At 32.8% G+C, this 19,715-nt stretch overlaps 2 protein-coding genes across 4 annotated transcripts in view; both read right to left on the minus strand.

Moving 5' to 3' along the window:
* Positions 1-19,715, minus strand: part of LOC126856369 (sodium-coupled monocarboxylate transporter 1) — a 216,006-nt gene that overhangs the window by 158,041 nt on the left and 38,250 nt on the right. The gene's annotated exons all lie outside the window — the stretch shown is intronic.
* On the minus strand, positions 64-18,619 carry LOC126856377 (putative aminopeptidase W07G4.4). Of its 3 annotated transcripts, none has more exons than XM_050604832.1 (9): positions 18,523-18,619; positions 17,997-18,299; positions 12,350-12,631; positions 8,980-9,088; positions 3,991-4,138; positions 2,120-2,466; positions 1,289-1,567; positions 563-802; positions 64-479 (listed from the first exon to the last, which is right to left on the minus strand). In XM_050604832.1, exons 2-9 carry the CDS (start codon positions 18,011-18,013, stop codon positions 321-323), a joined length of 1,581 nt encoding a protein of 526 aa, XP_050460789.1. In that variant the 5' UTR covers positions 18,014-18,299; positions 18,523-18,619; the 3' UTR covers positions 64-320. The 3 variants fall into 3 exon arrangements, with proteins under 3 accessions (XP_050460789.1, XP_050460788.1, XP_050460787.1); XM_050604831.1 differs by having other exon boundaries at positions 17,997-18,303; positions 18,497-18,619; XM_050604830.1 differs by having other exon boundaries at positions 17,997-18,591.

Here is a 19,715-nt window from a genome sequence, read left to right on the forward strand (position 1 = left end):
TATTTGTATTATTGTCTATCAAAAGAGAAGTTAGAAAAATTTGTGATTTCAAAAATGCTGCCGTTCTAATTCCATGCCTGTAATATTTATTAATAAATCTTCCATTGCAAATGATCCCAGCATAATCGTTTACGATTGAAATTTATGTTACAGCTTCCAAAACCTCTGAGAATCAAGGATTTATGGATGATTAATCGTTATTTCCACCTCCAGTTTATGCCCAAAGTTCTTTACGCGCAAAAGTGCATAATTCAAATATTAATTATTTAAAATATATTGTAACAAATATATATATATATAAGTCAGTTGGCATTAATGTATCACGGATCTTTGGCGTCCGCAGTATCTATTTTGTCAAAAAGAAATGCTTTGGCTAATGCTAAAATCGGAGAACCGGTTGGTTGTGCGGGTAGTTCACCGGCACTGGCGGCTATGTCCAAGTGACTGTATTTTACAGGCTTCTCTGATCCAATACCATGCTAAAAGTTATAAATTGTTAAAAAAATGTTATAATATTTGGAAACACGTTAAAATAACTCTTAGATAAAAAAAGATGAAATACCTTGTCTAATCCAGACGCCTTAATTAAGAAGGCGGCCGGTCCTTGATGACCTCGCGGAGTTTTGGAACTAGGTTGATTCAGCGCTTGAAGAATGTCGTCACCTTCCGCTCTTCCTTCATGGCTGCAAAAATCCTCTCTACGTATTCGCGATATTTCAAACGGGTCGCCCATTGTTTCGCCGGAAGCTTGAAGCTTCTCCGCATTACTGCATAGTCGTGCCACCGCATTATCCATCGCAATCTACAACAATGAATACATGGATGAATTATAAAAATGTGCAATGTCTTTTTTAGAGATACAATAAAGTGACCAAGGGATGAGTTATGATTAGCATACAGTACAACGAAATATTATTATGACGAGATCATATGCTTTCATATCACATGTCATTTTTTATATCACATCCGGAATTCGATATAACGCCCAGGCACGGATAAACTGCGCACTGCATCTAACAAGTCATTTATAACCCTGTCCAATTAAGCTTTCCTCAATGAATCAACAAATACGTAACTGTCTGTGTATACATTCCCGCCACTTTGCGTATGGAATATCTAGCTTTATTATTGTTGCGCGGGATGGTAGCACAACGAGATTATTCGCTCTCTTCGTTATTTCATGGCAGGCTATATCATCACATCCGACCGATAGGAATTCGAACAGCTGTGTTATCTTAACATTTACTGAAATGCGGTTAAAAGGATAAAGAGCGGGAAAATAACTTACGCAATATCCTGGCCCGGCGGATAACATTGCGTGGCCTGTTAACGTGGCTACTGTAAAGAGATGCGGGTTCACGGAACACAGGGCCATTTCTTTAAGATGATACAGAGCGTCGGCCATAGCCATCCTGCCCTCGGCGTCCGTGTTGCCCACGCGTACCCTCGCGCCGGATTTCGCCGTTATCACTTCATCGGCGACATAACAGTTCTCGCCTATGCTATTTCTTACCACGCACAATGCGGCGACGACCTTCACCGTCGGTGGTTGCAATAAATTCACCGTCTACAATATTTAATAAGAATGATTTTTTTTTGACATGCAAATATGAAGTTACCTTTGCACAATTTATCAAAAATGATTTTGTATAAAGTTGTATAAAAAAATCAAGAATTTTATGAAAAATTATTTTTGGTAAATTTATTGGGATAAATTTATAAAAAAACGTATTTAGGTTATTTATAAATGTTTAATTATAAAAATTATAAAAGTCACTAATTAAAACTAGTAATTTATAAATGTATAAAAAAATCAAGAATTTTATGAAAAATTATTTTTGATAAATTTATTGGCCACATCGCGAATTAACATAATAATAGAGAGAGAGAGAGAGAGAGAGAGAGAGAAAAAGAGAGAAAAAGCGTTTAAGAAGATCATTAATTGGCATTCTACATCGTGCTAAAAAAACAGAATTACGATAATCATTTTAAGAATCTTCCAGCTCGCATAGCTGGGCAGAGGACTTATCAAAAGGCAATTATTAATAGAAGCGAAATGAAACGCGATCGTTTCCGGCATGATATATTACGCCACGCTTGATAATATATTACGCGGCACCTGCATGAATCCGGCGCAGGCGGCCGCGCCGCATTTGTCCCTTGACATGCCTGCCATGATACCCTGGCACTTGATGTCGGCGCCACCGGTATCGTAAGTGACACCCTTTCCTATGAGCATGATCGTCTCCAAGACGCAGGCGGGCGGCTCGTAGGTCAAAAATATAATCCTACCGGCATGACGCGGTATCACCGAGGCGGCGCGATTTACACAGGCGAACAACGGATATTCCTGAAGCAGCGTGTCCTGATCGGATATCACTTGCATCGTGATATTCGATCCGCAAAACAGCTCCGCCAGATACTCCTCCACTCGTGGAGGTGCCATTCTTTCGGGATCTGCGCCTCCTAATTTAACACGTAATAAAAAATAGATATTAATAATTAATAAGAATGTAGGTGAGCATTATACGGATCTAATCACTAAATATTAAAGGAATAAAGAAATAAAGTATTTAAATTAATTACTTATTAAAATAATTAGAAAAGAGATATTTTACGTTTGCAGTCTCTTTGCTACATCATACAATTTACTTGATGAAAACGAAAATATATTTATATAACATATTTAATATATATTTTTGTAATTGCTTCCTTATTTTCAATCAGACATTCTTTTTGTAGTAATTAATTATTTTCAGTTTTTATATGTATAATTCCATATAATTTTTTTTCTATACACTGTAATTAATTTATAAATTTTTAGTTACAAATAAACTTTACATCTATTTATTTTATACGTAGATTAAAATATGAAATATTGAATTTTTTTCTCTTTCTGGACGGAATGCACTCTATCCAATTATTTTCAGGAAACATAATATTTCTCATCAACTACTAATTTCATAATTATTTTTGACAAGCTGAGATCACAAGACTGTTATTTAATTATTTGTTCTCTGTTATCAATGTTTTGATAAAGAAATGTAAATAATGTAATAAATAAACATTGCTATAGACGTAAAAATACTGCTCTATTAATATTGCAATCACTGCAAATAGATTTCAATATTAAGATTTTAATGGACCTCTTGATAAAATCGTATCAAAGACATATTATGTGTTGAAATTAACAATCGAAAATGTCTCTTCGATTCCTCATGGTGATAATGTTGAAAAATTCGCGCTTCGTGTATTATTTATTCTTCGCCCTGGCACATGCGAATGATTCAGACTCGGCTGAGCCTGCGGATAACGGTCAGGTCATCAGAGTTTACTTTACGAAATTGCATTATCCACTTTCCTATTTTTACTGCGAGAATAAACGAATATATGTTCTATATTCAACATAATTGAACAGAAATGTGTATAAAAGCTTGTGTACGGTAATATAATATAGGATTGATTCTCGCGAAAATTCTACACGTAAAATACAGTCTTGAAATGTTAAGGCAATCGTCGAGAAACGTCAGTTATATATATATATATATATATATATATATATATATATATATACATATATATATACAATTAAATGGCCGCCGAGAATGAGAGCTTTCTACTTTTCCTCTGCACATTGTTCACGAGGCGTAACGTTAAAAATGAACACTTAAATTCTTCAAATCGCCGGCTATTTAAACTTTAAACTCGATAATTCCCGGAGGCTATTTCAACTGGAACTTAAAGCGCCGGAACACGAGGAGCGGCGGGTTGTGCTCGATTAATCGGGAGCCAAAAGACCCTCTCTCGGACAAGTGAAAAGCCGCTGGCGATTTTCCTCTCTTAAGCTTATTTTCTTCCACGAGAAGCGGAAACCTGTGCACCTCGTTCTTCAAGCGGACAGGAAAACCTGCTCCGCTCACTCGATAAAATACTGCGAATTGTATGTGTACATACATGTACACTGGAATGGAACGGGGATGGAGAACTTACCAATGTCCCTCGCGACGTATCTGCCACTCTCGAGCGCTGAGGCGAGCTTCACGATACCCTGAAGCTTCTTAGGGCAAATCGGACTCCACACTCCGAGCTGACACACTTTGTAAAGCCGATCCGGACATATCTCTCGCACCTCCAAAGGCTATGAACATATCATTGCGGATTGGAAATAAATAAATCATAGAAAACAATCCAAATATAATAAATAAAAATACGAATACGAATAAGGATGATATAATACGAATAGTGAACAACAAATAGAATTGCATTTTTAAAAATAATAATAGAAATTTTTTATTATATAATATATTGAAAATTTAGTTTAAGATTATTAGAAGGTTTTTTTTTCAGGTTTACAGAAAATTCACGTATAAAATATGTTCTACAAAATATTGATCTATTTTTTTTATATGCACTAAAAGGGCTTGATTCTAAAATATGTTTTATTTGCAATTCACGCATATATCATTAATGAATTTTTCTTTTAATCGAACATAGTAAGAAAGAAAAGTTTATTTGTCCATGAAACGTTAAGAATAATCTTAAGAATAATCTTCTTATCGGATGAGCACTTTGATAATGAAGCTTATAGCTCTTCTGGACTTACGTATAAACCGACTAAAAGATTTTCTGATTTTGATTTATACGTACATAGCCGTCTTTGCTTTAAAAACTCAACATTTTAAAGTATATAACATTTTTTCTTTTTAAAGTTTTTAAATGTACATTTTATTTCGTATTGAAAATATTATCATGTATGAAAAAATCGGAGCTTAAATATTTAAATTATAATTTAAATGTTTAGCATAATTCTAAAAATACGAGAGAATATTCTTATAATTTTTTCACGTAATAAAACCTGGAATATACCAGGCTAGTTCTTTTACACGATTATTTCTCAAATTTTTCCCAATAAAAAGAACTCACGACCTGACACGTGCTTGCCCCGTTCTATCATGGGCGACCTTTTGCGTTGTCACTGACGCGCGTTCGTGCGGCTTGCGAGCAAGCGGAAAGAATCAAAAACAGTCAAAAAATTGCGAGCTTTACGAGAGCCAACGAGAAAGAATGAGAAAGAAAGAGAGAGACCAACTCAACGTTCGCGACGGCGCGGTGTTCCGATTACACGGCACAGAAATTCCGAGGATGCTTTCAATATTTGGAAAAACGATGCCTCGTATTCGTGGATGGAAGGAACGAGCGACACGAAAGGGAGGAAAAAGGGATCTCATATAGAGGAGAGGGAACCACCAGGAAAGAAGCGTAGGAACTCGGTGCCGACAACGCTACGATGCCCGCGGGCTGAGAGAACGGTTGGAAGCTGAGACGACGGAGACAAGCAAGAGAAGGAAGACCCGAGTATTTCGCTAATTAGGTCGCCGGCCGCTCCAGGATTCAGGAACGCCAAGCATTTGCTACTCTTGATAGAGCAGCGTACGGCTTATCCCCGCCGCGACCTTCTAACATCTTCCCCGCTCCTGCTACAATCCACCACCGTCCACAAACAAGCCTCATCCCTACCGACCGACTGCTTCTCTCTTGGTGGTCCGAACTTAGAATTTTGATCCTTGAACTTAGGAGACAAGAATTCCCGTTATGTACGGACAACGAGTTGCGGGAATATCCGCCACATTAGATAAGGCTTACCGCGTCTTATATAAGTAATGCCCCGCAAGAAATAGATTTTAGTTTATAGAATAGATGCAATATCATAGATTGATTCTCGATCTCTCAAAGAGACGATTTTTAAGCTCAAGATAGAAATTAAATTGACATACGGTTTATTAAAAATTAAATTACCGCTAATTTATGATTATCTCATTTGTAATCTGTCCAATCAATTAGTGATATATGTCATACATAATAATATTAATAATATTATTGACATATTATTTTGATGTAATTATTTCTTGAAACAATAAATATTAATCAAACTTTAATATTCAATGTGCAAAATATTTTATTCAAAATTTAAATGACATCGTAATATATCAAATTAGCAATAAATTGATCCAATTTTAAGAATATGTTGGCATAATACACATTTATGAAAGATTACATTTTTTTTTTTAAACAACACACATAGTACATATGAAAATATATCTCCAATTTTACATAATTATATAATTTCTCAAAAAAAAAAAATTTACATAACTATATAAGTTCTATATACTAAATTCTATTTAGAGAATTAAAAGTTAAACAAAAATGCTACATAAATATATATCTAATAATATTTAAAAGAAAGTGAATTTTGTAATAAATAATATTATTATTTAATTATATACATAAAAAAATAATCACATTTAAACAATTACGTATAATAAATTCATATTTTTTTCTCTCTTTATGTGTAACGTGTATCTTTAAATATAATATTCGTCTTTTCTACAATGTAAGATGCAAGAGAAGACAGAGAGAAAGAGCAATTCCTTGTTTCATCTAGTGTATAATCTAAACACTACAAGTACAAGCCTTCTTTTCCGACTACTTTTATTTTATCGGCTTAAAGTTGCCGCCCTTTCGATGTCTTTGATCTTTGACAAGAAGGGGCGAATGTCCAGAGATCTTGTCTTTATTCTCATACTCGTTTCTGTGTTTTATGTCGAATAAATCAATATTATATTAACGTTTATGCGTTGCGCGCCATTGGAAAATTACAGTTTTTTCTCAACAGAAGAGTAATACAAAGAAAAAAAAATAGTTGTAGACCAATTCGTTATTCTTTTGCATTATTCTATTTCGTAAAATACAAAAGTGCCTTTATGTGTGTATTGTATAATACATATCATCAAAGATGCTTTAGTTATCATTATCGCAAAGAAAATAATTTTGATAAAGATTGACAAAAAGGGGACCCAAGCTCAATGACCTCGATCTTGACACATGTTGAACTTGACATATGCAGAAACTCATCTTCCGTTTGCGCATTTAATTTATTACACTTAAAAAATGGTTCTGCTAAGATACGCTACATTAAATATACATGGTGTCAAAAAATTATCTTTTATTTAGTAAACATTTTTTTATTAATAATTTATTAATGTATAACGGCAAAAAACTTTTAAAAGTTACTCAAGACAATGACTTTGATAACATATATCAAGATCAAAGACATTGGGCTAGATTCTTTTTTTGTCAATAATTTGCCATAATTTTTCTTTTTTTTAATAATACTGCAAATTTTGTAAAAAGCGCAGATGATCAATATGATAATAATAATATATTTCTGCTGCAAAACAATTCCATTACATATAAAAAAATTCTCTAATTTTTAATCACTATTTCTCTATCTCTTTCATAACAAATTTGTCTATGCCCCTAGACGAAATTTGACATTTGCAATGTTTTCAACGGAGAAATTCTTTCAATGGCTATACATAATTAAGTATGCTGAGTCGCCGAGCGTACGCGAGCGCGATGGTCGATCAGATGAGTCGCGCTGGTGAAGTGATCACTAATACATAGAATCCGAAATCAATCGCGCCGCATATATATTCGTGTTGGATAACTTCCGCCTTCGGAGTTTGCATAATAACTCGGATACTATCGATTGTAATTAACCATGGTGCTGAGGTTAATGAACAATGGAGCTTGCAATCGAGTTGCGCAGCTGATATCTTCCGTAAGACACGCCGCGCACTTATCCATCAAGCGCAGCTTGCGCCCGGTGGCTGTCGGTGGCAGGTGTTGTTTGATGGCCGTGTTGACCGCGCTCTTCGCCGTAGGTATCATCGAACGATCCTTTATTCAAGATATCGTTGAACGAGCTTCTTTTAAGATCGGAGCTAGGTCTACAGTCTTATTTTCGATCGATGCAGATACCGTTTGGCACGTATTGTCGTGTTAATTCTCTGTCGCCGTCACGTACATAAGTTCGAGAAAAATGAGCATCGGAAACTTGAATTCGAGATCGATCGAATGATTCTAGTCTCGCTTAATCAACCGAAGATTGAACGCTCACTCGATCGTATAATTGCATTCGATGCGCAGATTACGGATACTTGTTAAGCCTTTTCGTGGAACATGCACGTCTGCTAATCACTCGGAATATATCCCCCTGCCTCGTAATCGTTAAATAATGAATATTCGCGCAAAGGTTCGGAGTAATGACGCGGCCATTTACTAACGGAATCTTATTGGAATGATTGGACACTAATGGGGTAGAATTAATTTACGTTTCCGCAAAATATCGCGGATTAGTTGAACTGCGTCTCGCACAGCCATGCTTGTCATTAGTTATGGATTAAGATCACAGCAATTTAGTTTATAGAGACAAGGTTTATGGATTTACTAGAGTTAGAATATGGTGAGCAACTCTCTTCCCCTATCCCTCAAAACCAATCAGACCACAGCGCACCAAACTCGGCTGAAACACCGAGGCGAATTCCTTCCAAATACAACTACAGGCTTTCTATTCCGTCGATGTAAGTGCGCACAAAGCTGTACTGTATCTGTTTGATTGGTTTAAACGGCTCTTGTGTAACCACAACTGTACCAACTATCTGCGAAATGCCTTAAGCGGATATATATTGGCACAATCGAGTAACATTCGTTATCGATTCTCTCGACTTTGGCCCCAGTGATTTTTCTGAGATTTTTCTTTTTTTTTATATCTATAATAGCTTATGTAGGTGATAATTAGAAATTTGCCGATCAATTCACTTTTTCGCAGCTCTTGTAGAAATTTGTGACTATTATTTTTAGCTAAATTAAATAGAATTAAATAATTAGGATCTCTTGTTTAAATATGTTTCTTTGCAATAATATTTTAATAATAAAATTTAGTTTATTTATTGACCTTAAATTTTTACACGCATTTGCGCGATTGTTATTTTGTTTCATCTCTATAAATTTAAAATCATTTAAAATATTATGTTCATGGATATAGAACAATCTTAAAATGTGATATAAGTTTTATTCCTTACAAAATTATTTCAATACGTTAATATTATAATGAATGATTCACGATATGAAACTTACCACGTAGAGAGCCTCGAGTGCACCAAGAAGCGTGACCAGCTCAACGTTCTCTAAACGGTCATCCGGCAACAGCACTAATAAAGGACACTTCACACCAGCTTGTAAAGCTCTAATAAATGCAAAAGAAATCATGAAATCAGTTAATCTCAGTTATCTCTTGTATCAATAAAAATATAATACTATCGTATCAATAAAAATATTCGATCATCACATAAAAAAAATTGAATTTGGATTAAAGTTAATAATTTTAATCCAACTCAATAATCCAAAATTATTACACGGATATAAGATATAACGCTGTGACGTAAGAATTCTTTCTTATTTGTCACGGGTTCGAGTCCTATTATTCATTAAAGGAAGAGCTGTCGATAGAAGGATCAAAATGTCAAGAGGCTTCTCCTGCTGACAGATAGATAGACGGGAGGATGTCAATCTAAGAATCCAGTGAAGGATCGAGAGAGACTCTAGAGACGGGATTTGGAGATTGAAAGGCATTCACACACTCGAGAGAAATCTGACCATAATTATGATCTGAACATATCGCCAATGTTCAGCGATCGTCAGCGGACATTGTGAATCTACATTATAATATTGATATCATAAAACCTACACAGCGGTGGAATTACACCCCGGGGGACGAACGTCCATGCAAAAAGGGAAAAGAGAGATGGGTTTTCCCCGAGGATAGGTGCGGTTCTCATTGAGTATCCCGAGACACGAATGGCCATTTCGCTCACTTCGTGTCCAATTTTCGTCTTGTCTGTTCGTAACACAAACGTAGCCACGTAACTGAGAATCCCTCGCTTCTGCGTATCACGAACTATTAATCTATCCCCGAAGCGCATCGCTTATCGTATTTAAACTTTATAAACTATTCTCAATACGCGCGTCGCTCGTACTTTAGAATTTCGAGCAACTGTCGTTTCATTGAGATTCTCGAATCTCTTGTTCTGTTCTCGATTTAACAGAGCACTTCTGATTTGATTTTGGTATTAATGTCGCGTAGACTCGTGGGTCATTATTATTCCAGGATTTCAAAAGGATTACAAATATTGCATTATTGCATGTGTGTAACGGGATATGATAACAATTTTGCTCGCAGAAAATATTGATAATAATTAAGATACAGACGATACAAGTCGTAGAGTGTGACTATTTTTCTCAGAATTTTAATAAGCATCTTGCACAAAGAGAAAGAAAAATAAATTTTATAAAAAACAAACAAATTGTACTTTTAAATAATCATGTAAAATCGAATAGTTACTTTATTAGAATTATATTGCAATAAATTCATTCAAATATATATTAGAAGAAGAAAAAAAAAATATATATATATATATTGAATCCTTATATGTATATTTAATTAATCTTTTAATAAAATTTTTTTATGCATTTTTAAAAATTTTTATTGCTATAATACATATGTATACAAATTTTGTTATTTATATTATATGTGTATTATTATAAATTATATTTTAAACATTTTTTAATCATCAGATATTTATTTAATGTCATTTTTATCATTCGCGTTGAATTCAGTACATTCACTGACTAAATCCGATAGAACACTTTTTATCCCTAAGATAAAATATATTTCGACATTGCAAAGCGTTACGAGGTACGATCTCCGGTTTTTCTCATCTAAAATGGAACGTTCTCCATGCCAATCTCCCGTTGACGTTACTACTTCACGTGTGCAAAAAACAGTTGTGGCAAACAAACGGGAATTTCATTTTTCAATCGAATTTCAGGGAAACGAACAAGCGTATGACTCGCGTGGAGTTTCATTCGCGCATCATTGTGTTTCCTCTATGCAGCTATTCGAGTACACAAAACATTGTCAGTTCGCGATTCGTTTCGCTACAAGACCATTATATCGCGACAGTGAAACAAATACTCGAGTGTGAATGCATCGGTATGCGGGTATGAAGATGTTCGAAATTATAAACATGCAATTAATTTTGATTAATTACTTTGGTATCGGCTACAATTAATTAAAACGAATTCGGGAAAAAATTGTGGCAACTTTTTCAGATTTCTGTAAATTATCGAGAACGTAGATATAACATCATTTCCTGCACGTATTTGTGAAGTCTAAATATACGCAAATATATTGTTATAAATTTACTTCATTTTAAAAATATACTTTGATCGAAACAATTTCTGCCAACTGATTGTATTTAAAAAAAATTGTGGTATTCAATACTAAAGTATTCTAAAAATAAAAAAATTTGACGTAGAATTTATTGCTTATGTCGTCGATAAATATTAATACGCGTATGTCGACCACGAATTGATATGTTAAAGGTAGAGATCTCGTTGAAATTGCGAGAGATAAAAACAGACATTTTTGTGGCAGAGATAGGTGCGCGACATTGGTTTAATAGCATTGTGTCATTGTACCGTCATTTCCTTTGTGTATCCGCTGCTGTATAATATTTCCATCCCCCTCGAAACGACAGATAACCGAGACTTATCCAGCGGCGTCGACAACGACAATTTAATTCGCCGACAGCATATAAAGCGCTGAATTAACGGACAATTCCCAGTTTGGTAATGGCTGTTACCAAAAACAGCTAGAGACTTGCAAAGTCTAAAGTTTAGGTTATTCATAATAACACAATACATTGCGTAAAAAAAAAAAACAATCGTCAATCTTGCATTTATCGTTAATTATTATTTAATAGAATCTTTTTACGAATATATACACATATAATTCTCTGAGAATTCTCTCGACAATAGTCTTTTAATTTTCTGTGAACTTAACATATTATACTATTGTAGTAAACATTGTAAATTATTATATACAGACGTCAAAAAAATTTATTGTCAAAATATTAAATTTATTTGTTGAATCTATACATTATTTCGCTACAATAACGAATCGATATTTATTTCAATCAAAACTAACGGTTTCGTTGCAAAAATAAAATACATTTGATTGAGTATAAATAGATTATTTCGCAACAAATTAAATTAAACTTTCTGCAGCGGTAAATTTATATTTCTACGTATGTAAAAATTTTTTATTTTGGTACTCTATAATAAGATTTTTTCTTGTAATATAAAAAAAGTTACGGTGATGAAAATTTAATTATTTTAATTTCAAATATGCAATAATAATAATAATTTTTCTACGGCATTAAATTCTTTTTCTCTGTGCATATATTCAGAAAATCCACCGTTTATTTCTTATTTATTTATTTTTCATTCGATATATCATAAAGCTATATTTGAAACATGAGAGGATATGCCAATAACACGTATATAAAGTACATTTCTACGAATGCGACGCTTTTGTTATTGCTCGCGTGAAAAAGGAAGAATAAAGAGAAAGAAAAGTGTGCGTTGGGTCACACAAAGGAATTACCGCTTTATTCCCTTCGTGGCAGCTTCTGCGAAGCTCCGCACATCGTGATAATCCATGTTAAACGGACCCGTTGGACTGTAAATGAGCCTTTTTGCGAGCAAATTGATGGGCAAAACCGCGCCGATCACGCCCAGTGCAGCATCGATCTGGGCAGCAGCGTAAAGGACGGTTTTGAAGGGTTCCGGCTCGTTGCAGCCAGGAGGATTTCCTGACACCAGAATAATGCCATCGTAATCGCCGTTGCACAAATTCGTTTCAACTTTCAGCTGACATGGCATCCATCTGAAATGAATCATTATGCTTGTTATTCTGACAGGACGCTAATTATTCATAAATCCGATTAAACGAAAGCCAAATAATTACTCATTAATAAAAATATAATACGAGCCATTCAACATAATTAGAGCAGGATTTAAATCAGCACAGAGAAAGATCCTTATCGAAAAAAAAAAAAAAAAATTAAACAAGATATTTATTTAATAATCATAACTTATGTTATAAGCTGAATTATTTATCTGCCAAAAAATGACGGCTATTTGATCTGAACGGTGATGAATATATTTTTGTATAAAGCAAACAAGCAAATACTTTAATTTTATTTTTTAATATAAATGTCTAATTAAAATTACACGCAATAATTTTTTTTTCTACTATTATGATTATATATACATAAACGCACTACCTTTTAATATTAAAAGAGAAAGCAAGAAAGGAAATATTATTGCAGATGCGGCAATAAAATAAATTAGAATAGCAGTTTTGTTTTTCTAGTAATAATTAAACACATAAGATCAATCTGTGTTTTTAATAGCAATTGTAATAAAAATGAGACATATTTTGAATTGTTGATATAAAAACGATTAAGCATGAGAGAGAGAGAGAGGTAGAGAAAAGGAAAGAGACATTTTTATATTTTTATTTTGATATATCTTGCATTATCGTGAAACATTTGCACCAAGTTTGATTCTTGCTGCGAGAATATTTATGTAAGTCCATTTCTTTTGCATTACTCTTGCAGTAAAATTGAATAGGAAAATGGACCGCGTATTCGCGTATTGAGAGAGAAGTAAAATCATTGTGTACAACATAACATATGCTTCATAACGAGTTAGTGAGTGAAAGCGTACATTTTACAACTGAGATAGAAATGAGATAAATAATAATGTAGTTTAAAACGTATGTTATTATTAAGCGCAATGTTATATCTCGAAACAATGCAAGAGTTTATTCCATTTCTCTTTATTTTATTTTTTGAACATTTTTGAGTATCTTATTTTTATATAAAATCATTTGGCAGATAAATTAAAATCGAAAACTAAAGGAGCGATTATTTGTTTCACGCATATAAATGCAGATAATAATCTTTATTGATTATATAATACTATGATATTTTTGAACGATCGATAGTATTATCCGTATAACACGGCAATAGGATTTCAATAGCTCTGACGTCAGCAACTTGGAAAATCTTCACTGTTTTGCGAATGATAAAATTAGAATTTCTTTTTTACGCAAAACACAACAGAACTTTATAAGAAAACAGAGACAAAACTTTTTTTATTACATTTAACATAATTATTCTTATCAATTCTTATTTTTTGATAGCTCATTTTTATAACGAATATTTGCAAGTAAAATTTATAATACATCCAATAGCTAAAATAGAAAAATTAAAAAAAAATATATAAATTAAACAATATTTTATTTGCAATAATTATCATTTTTATTTCACAGTAATTATCCAAGGCCAGGAACTATTATTTTTTTTTTTTGATTCCTACATAGTTTATTGTTTAAAAAGTAATATGTTAAATTAAACATAAGCGAAACCAGTTATGTACTCATTTTTCAAGTTGATCTCAATTTATTACTTTTTTCATAATTAGATATTATAGCATTTTATTAGAAAATAAATTTTCATGCGTATGTATCATGCTGTTATTCCATAAAAAGTATGGCATTCTTATCATCAACGGCACTCGTATAAATAGCGGGAGTTATCTTCAGCTTTTACATTTAGCGCTAAATTAAAAGTGAATCGTTAAATGTGGGTCTTGGAAAACAGAATATTTCAGTCGGACAGCGCATAACCATTAGATAAGACCGTCGACGGTACCTTCTACGTGGAATACATTTGCATTATATTAACAATACGTATCTATGCAGCATCGCTTATCATGCAGGCGAAAGTTGTCACTATTAGAACGTAAATATTTTAAAATTGCTGTTCAAAATATTAAAATAGTATTTACATAAATAGTATTCCTACGATGCGATAAAAAAATAGCGTACTTTGCTCTTGTTTTTGTTTCTGGTGTGTCTATGTAAATATATTTCTGAATAATACATGAATGTATAAGCATGTGAAAATGAGGTAGTATAATTTTATGTTCACCGTTATTGCAAGCGTCTGTATTTCGTGCAAATAAGAAATTCCATATAAAGATAACTATATAAAATATATTATATAATTATATATTATATAAAATAACTATATAAAAAGACTACGTAAAAATGTAATATAATATTTATCACAAAAATCTTTTTTATACGATAGAAAAAAAATATTAACAAATTTTACACGCATATTATAGGAAATATATTATATACAGAAATGAATAAAAATATAAAGATTAATTTCCAGAATAGTACCAGCCATTTATTACGTTTATCTAACGATAGAGGTTTTTAAAATATCTTGTATCGATTTGACGTAGAATCAGCTGGAGCATAGAGTGAGTTTGTCAGTAATATTTATCCTGAGTGTAGTATATATCTTTAATGATCTTTATGATTATGAGTGTTTTCTTGACTGAAATTGATGATTAGATCTTATTATCGATAGCGAGATTCAATATAGCAATCGAACGATATGCGATTTAATTAGAGAAAATTCTACATTGTATAATACAATTTAAAGTATTTCTTTGTTTCCAACACTAGCAATTAACGCAAATGTCACGATTTTAATCACTAGTTTCTTTATATCCGTATATCAACTTTCAACACGCGCGTTAACTGATTCTTCCTCTCGCGAAATCAACCCGCTCGACGCTGACTGGTCACAATTCGGGCACAATAACGTTGAATTCTATAGAAGATAATAAATCTCAAGAGTACACATGATATCGCGCTCGAGCGTGATAAATCGAACGTCGATCGATCGCGAACATAATCCAGCAGACAATAATGCCTCCCCGCGCCTCCTGCGAGCGCGCGTGTATATATATCACGCGGTGATAATGAAGTCTTTGTAGATCTACGGCCATTGCTGCATCAGGTGTTTCCATAGGCTTGCTTCGCGCGGTTTATGCATGATGCGCTAATAATTTACTGCTACCTATATCTGTGTCTGGCACACATCGAATCCGACAATGGCTTTAAAGAGCGAAGAAGTTGGGAAAGGTGCACGACCAGCCTTTTGAAATTATGACTACTGTTTTGTGCGGTGCAAGACACCTCGGTGAATAATATAACGCAAGCTTTTATCGTGGAACAATGTTATCATCAATATTTGTGCACTTATATATATATATATATATATATATATATATATATATATATATATAAGTGAGAGTTATCAGAAACGTCATATAAAACGTGACTCGTTTTGCTAAGCGTTCGCGTAACAATTTTGTTATCGTTGAAAGACAAAAATTCGGATAAATTCTCGTTATAATGAGAGATCGCGCTTTTTTCTGCCATATCTTTATGAATTGTCCATCGGAATCATTTAATTTTTTTTTTTTTTTATGAATTTTTTGTAATTAAGTCTCGATTAAAATTATCACCCAATGCTTTCATTTATTATAGAATGCAAATGTAATCGAAAAAATTTTTTTTCTCCCGTCTATTTATATAAAAGATATTTTAGAAGAGTCCACACACACTTTGTGGTTTTATCAATACATATTCTAATTTTAAAATTTTTATTCACATACAAATATACATATATTTTTTATATATTTTTAAATATCTTACTCAAATCTTCCTGAGTTCATTTTATAAAATATTTCGTATATATTTTTTGATGAAATGTAATTAAATGATGAAGCGTACTTTTTATGAACGTTAATCGTATTAACACATTATATCTCTATACAATTATTTTCAACAAGATGAATTACAAGTTTAAGTACATAACAGATTAGCCATAGGTTAATTAGCATAGTATCATGTTTGAACAAGAAACTTTCGGAGCTACAAATGATGAAATTGATTCAAAGTTGACAAGATATATACATGAGTTTTTATGATAATATATGTAATAATATTAAAATATTTAGAATAGGACTAAAAAAAATGTTACTTGTTCTTTTTCTCTGAATTTAGGTTTGCCAAATTAAAGATACACAATATGTGTGTTTAATAAATAATTAATAATTGTATAATTTTATTAATAAATAATATTTTTTTAAATTAAAATAGAAACGCAAGTGTAGATTCGATTGATATCGCTTGAGTAAAAGTTTTAATATATAAATTAAGATATTTAAGTACAAATTATATAAAGACTTATATAAAGACTCTTTCTTTTTTCTTTCTCAATTTATAAAATTATTACCTGCAAAAATCTAAACTGTTTTTTTTTTATCATAATTAATATATTACGACATGGAATACATCGATTATGACTTACAAAGATAACGGATGTCTGTTTGATAAGCGTTAAATCAACGCTGCCAAATTTACACGAGAGAAAATTGAAAATAATATTTGCAAAAGCTACATTATATTGGAGTTCGATATTAGTTTATTTTTGATGAATGAAACTAATTTCTATCGCGCGCTCTCTGCGAACATACACAATGTGCAATCAATCAGGAGCAATGTTTTAAGTTGCGGGCTAATGATGTCGGGAAAAGTTTGCAGCTTCAAAACAGTTGGGCACCACTGTCTTGCGTAACAGTGTGAAACGAACCGGCATTGGCTTGGAGAAACTCGTATTTCTCGCGAGCTCGCGCGAATCCACAAGCGAATATGTTTACGTTGCATTTTCGACATGGTCTACCTAATTAATCACCGAGAAACTTACAGTCTGCAGCGGAATTTCGAATTACTCGGTAATTATGATATGTAATTACACAGTGCATTTCGCACCGATAACATTTTGATATTTAAATATTAAATATTACTCACAATCTCAGTATGTACGACCGCTTATCAATATTGCAAATCAAAAAAATGACATCGATCGCGTTCAAAGTAAAATAAAAACTCCATAATGTGAATTTGATTTTTTGGGAGGGAGGGGAGAAAAAAATGTAAAAATTTTGAATTTATAATAAATTTATATTTCTATATTATTGAAATATATTAAAATATATGCTTTGTGCGTGGACATTTATAAGATACATTTATTTATTTTTTTTTTGACCTTACCCAGAACATGTTTCTGATGAAGTACACATTGTTTGTAGGAAACGCGTGATAAAATAAATGCATCAAATTTTCTGCCTATTTTTTTTTATCATTATTAAAAAAGACTCGGTCAGTTGATGCTCAAACCCGCATCATTTTCATGTATGTTCCGGCCTTTATGAATAATTACGGTAAAAAAGAGAGGAGTCGTTCGTATTTTATGAAGAGTGTCAACCGGCGCACATCAGACCCAGAGCACGTGTATGCGGAATCTCCGCGCATTTACCTGGTTTCCCCCGCCATGATGCGTTGCACTCAGGCTGTATTCGTAAGGAAACTTCGCGTGTAAGATAGCACACAGACACAGTATTATCTTCTGTACGCCCGTACTAACAGAGATCAGTACCTCTGTCTGCCGCACTAGCCAACGAAAATAGGCACGCAGATGTTCCGCGTGTTCCACGCGATCTCGCCGACGTACTGTCAAAATGGAGGCGCTCTCTTGACTTGATCGAACGCCTCGAAAAAGCGAAGAGCGCAGGATCGAAACCGCAGTCGCGGCACACTTCAAACCTGAAAGCTGGTGATGCTCACTGTAACAACAGCGCAAATAATTGAGAAGTTGAAAAAAGAGAAGGGAAAAAGATAGGGAGAGAGAGAGAGAGAGAGAGAGAAAATGAAGGAAATTATTAAAGAGAGGAGACAACAAATGGCAGGGATTAAATAAAGAAAGAAAAAATAAATAGAGAAAGAGAGAGGAAAATAGAAAAAAAAAATGATAAGAACGGTTATTCGTGCTGTTATCGTTTGACGTGCCAGCGATATTATCATTTCTTGTGCAAAGAGATTTGCAAGTAGCTAGCTCGGGAACGCGCGCGGTACTAAAGAACGGCTCGTGTTTTCTCGAATATAACCGACCGTCCTGTACTTTACTACTACAGAGTATATATATATATATATATATATATATATATGTGTGTGTGTGTATGTATATATACTGTATACTAGTGACACTAGGACCGCGCGCGTTAAATCGTTGCAACGTTGCCAGTGTTTGTGCAGCTTGCATAGCGGATCACCCGGAACCTGAATGTCCAGTTCCGAAGAAAGAAAGAAAGAAATAGCGGTCAATGGTCGATGGTCAAGTGTGTAGACTACACTACACTGTACTAGATTAGGTTATACATATATATCTATATACAGCGCTTTCTTTCTTAATATTTATTATTATTATATCTATCCGTGCAATTCTGTCTATTTCTGTTATACATATATGTATACACACATTGATTATCTTATACATAACAAAAATGGAACATGAATGTGAAAAAAAAAGAAATGACTATTTCATATTCATATAGTTATTAAATTAAATTATTTACAATCAAATCAGAGAGAGACGGATGTTTGATGTTAAGTTATTGACATTTCTGTTGAATAGATTATTATTTTGCAAGTCGGCGTTATTTAAAACATCGTAATTTAGATATCGCTGTGTTTGACATTGAACAATGGAAAAATCGAGTTATCTCTTAGATACGTGCACATAAACACTTATAAGCAATAGTCTCAATACATTTGTTAAAAACAAAATTAAATATTAAATATTAAAATTAGGTTTTTTAATTAAATATTTTTAACTGAAAAAAAAATTATTATAAACATTGTATAAATAAACTATACATTTTGTATATCAGCATTATTTTAGTATAAATACAAAAAAAGCATATCTAATAATACTTTCTCTCTCTCTTATTCGCGCTTGCATATGTGCATGTGCATGCATTTTACATATGTATACGCTTTCTGTCTAGCTACTCTCACTTTTTTCACTTTTTTTATAGAGAGATGAATCATTTCATAATATAATTATATTCTTTCATTATATAATCCCCATAATTATATATCTTATCTTTTTTCGCATTCTTCAAATTACATTATTTGAATGCTTGATTTATTTATATTATATTTGTTTATTTATACTATATTTGCGAATATCACTGAA

Source organism: Cataglyphis hispanica, chromosome 18 (assembly GCF_021464435.1).
Source record: "Cataglyphis hispanica isolate Lineage 1 chromosome 18, ULB_Chis1_1.0, whole genome shotgun sequence".
Lineage (NCBI taxonomy): Eukaryota > Metazoa > Arthropoda > Insecta > Hymenoptera > Formicidae > Cataglyphis > Cataglyphis hispanica.

What these genes read in the sequence shown, in the direction of transcription:
- LOC126856377 (XM_050604832.1), bottom strand. An exon ending in CACTCGAGGCTCTCTACGTG is followed by an intron (nt 4,139 to 8,979) that starts GTAAGTTTCATA and finishes ATATGTTCATAG; the next exon opens with CCTTTGGAGGTGCGAGAGAT. An exon ending in CCGCCGGGCCAGGATATTGC is followed by an intron (nt 803 to 1,288) that starts GTAAGTTATTTT and finishes TCATTGTTGTAG; the next exon opens with ATTGCGATGGATAATGCGGT.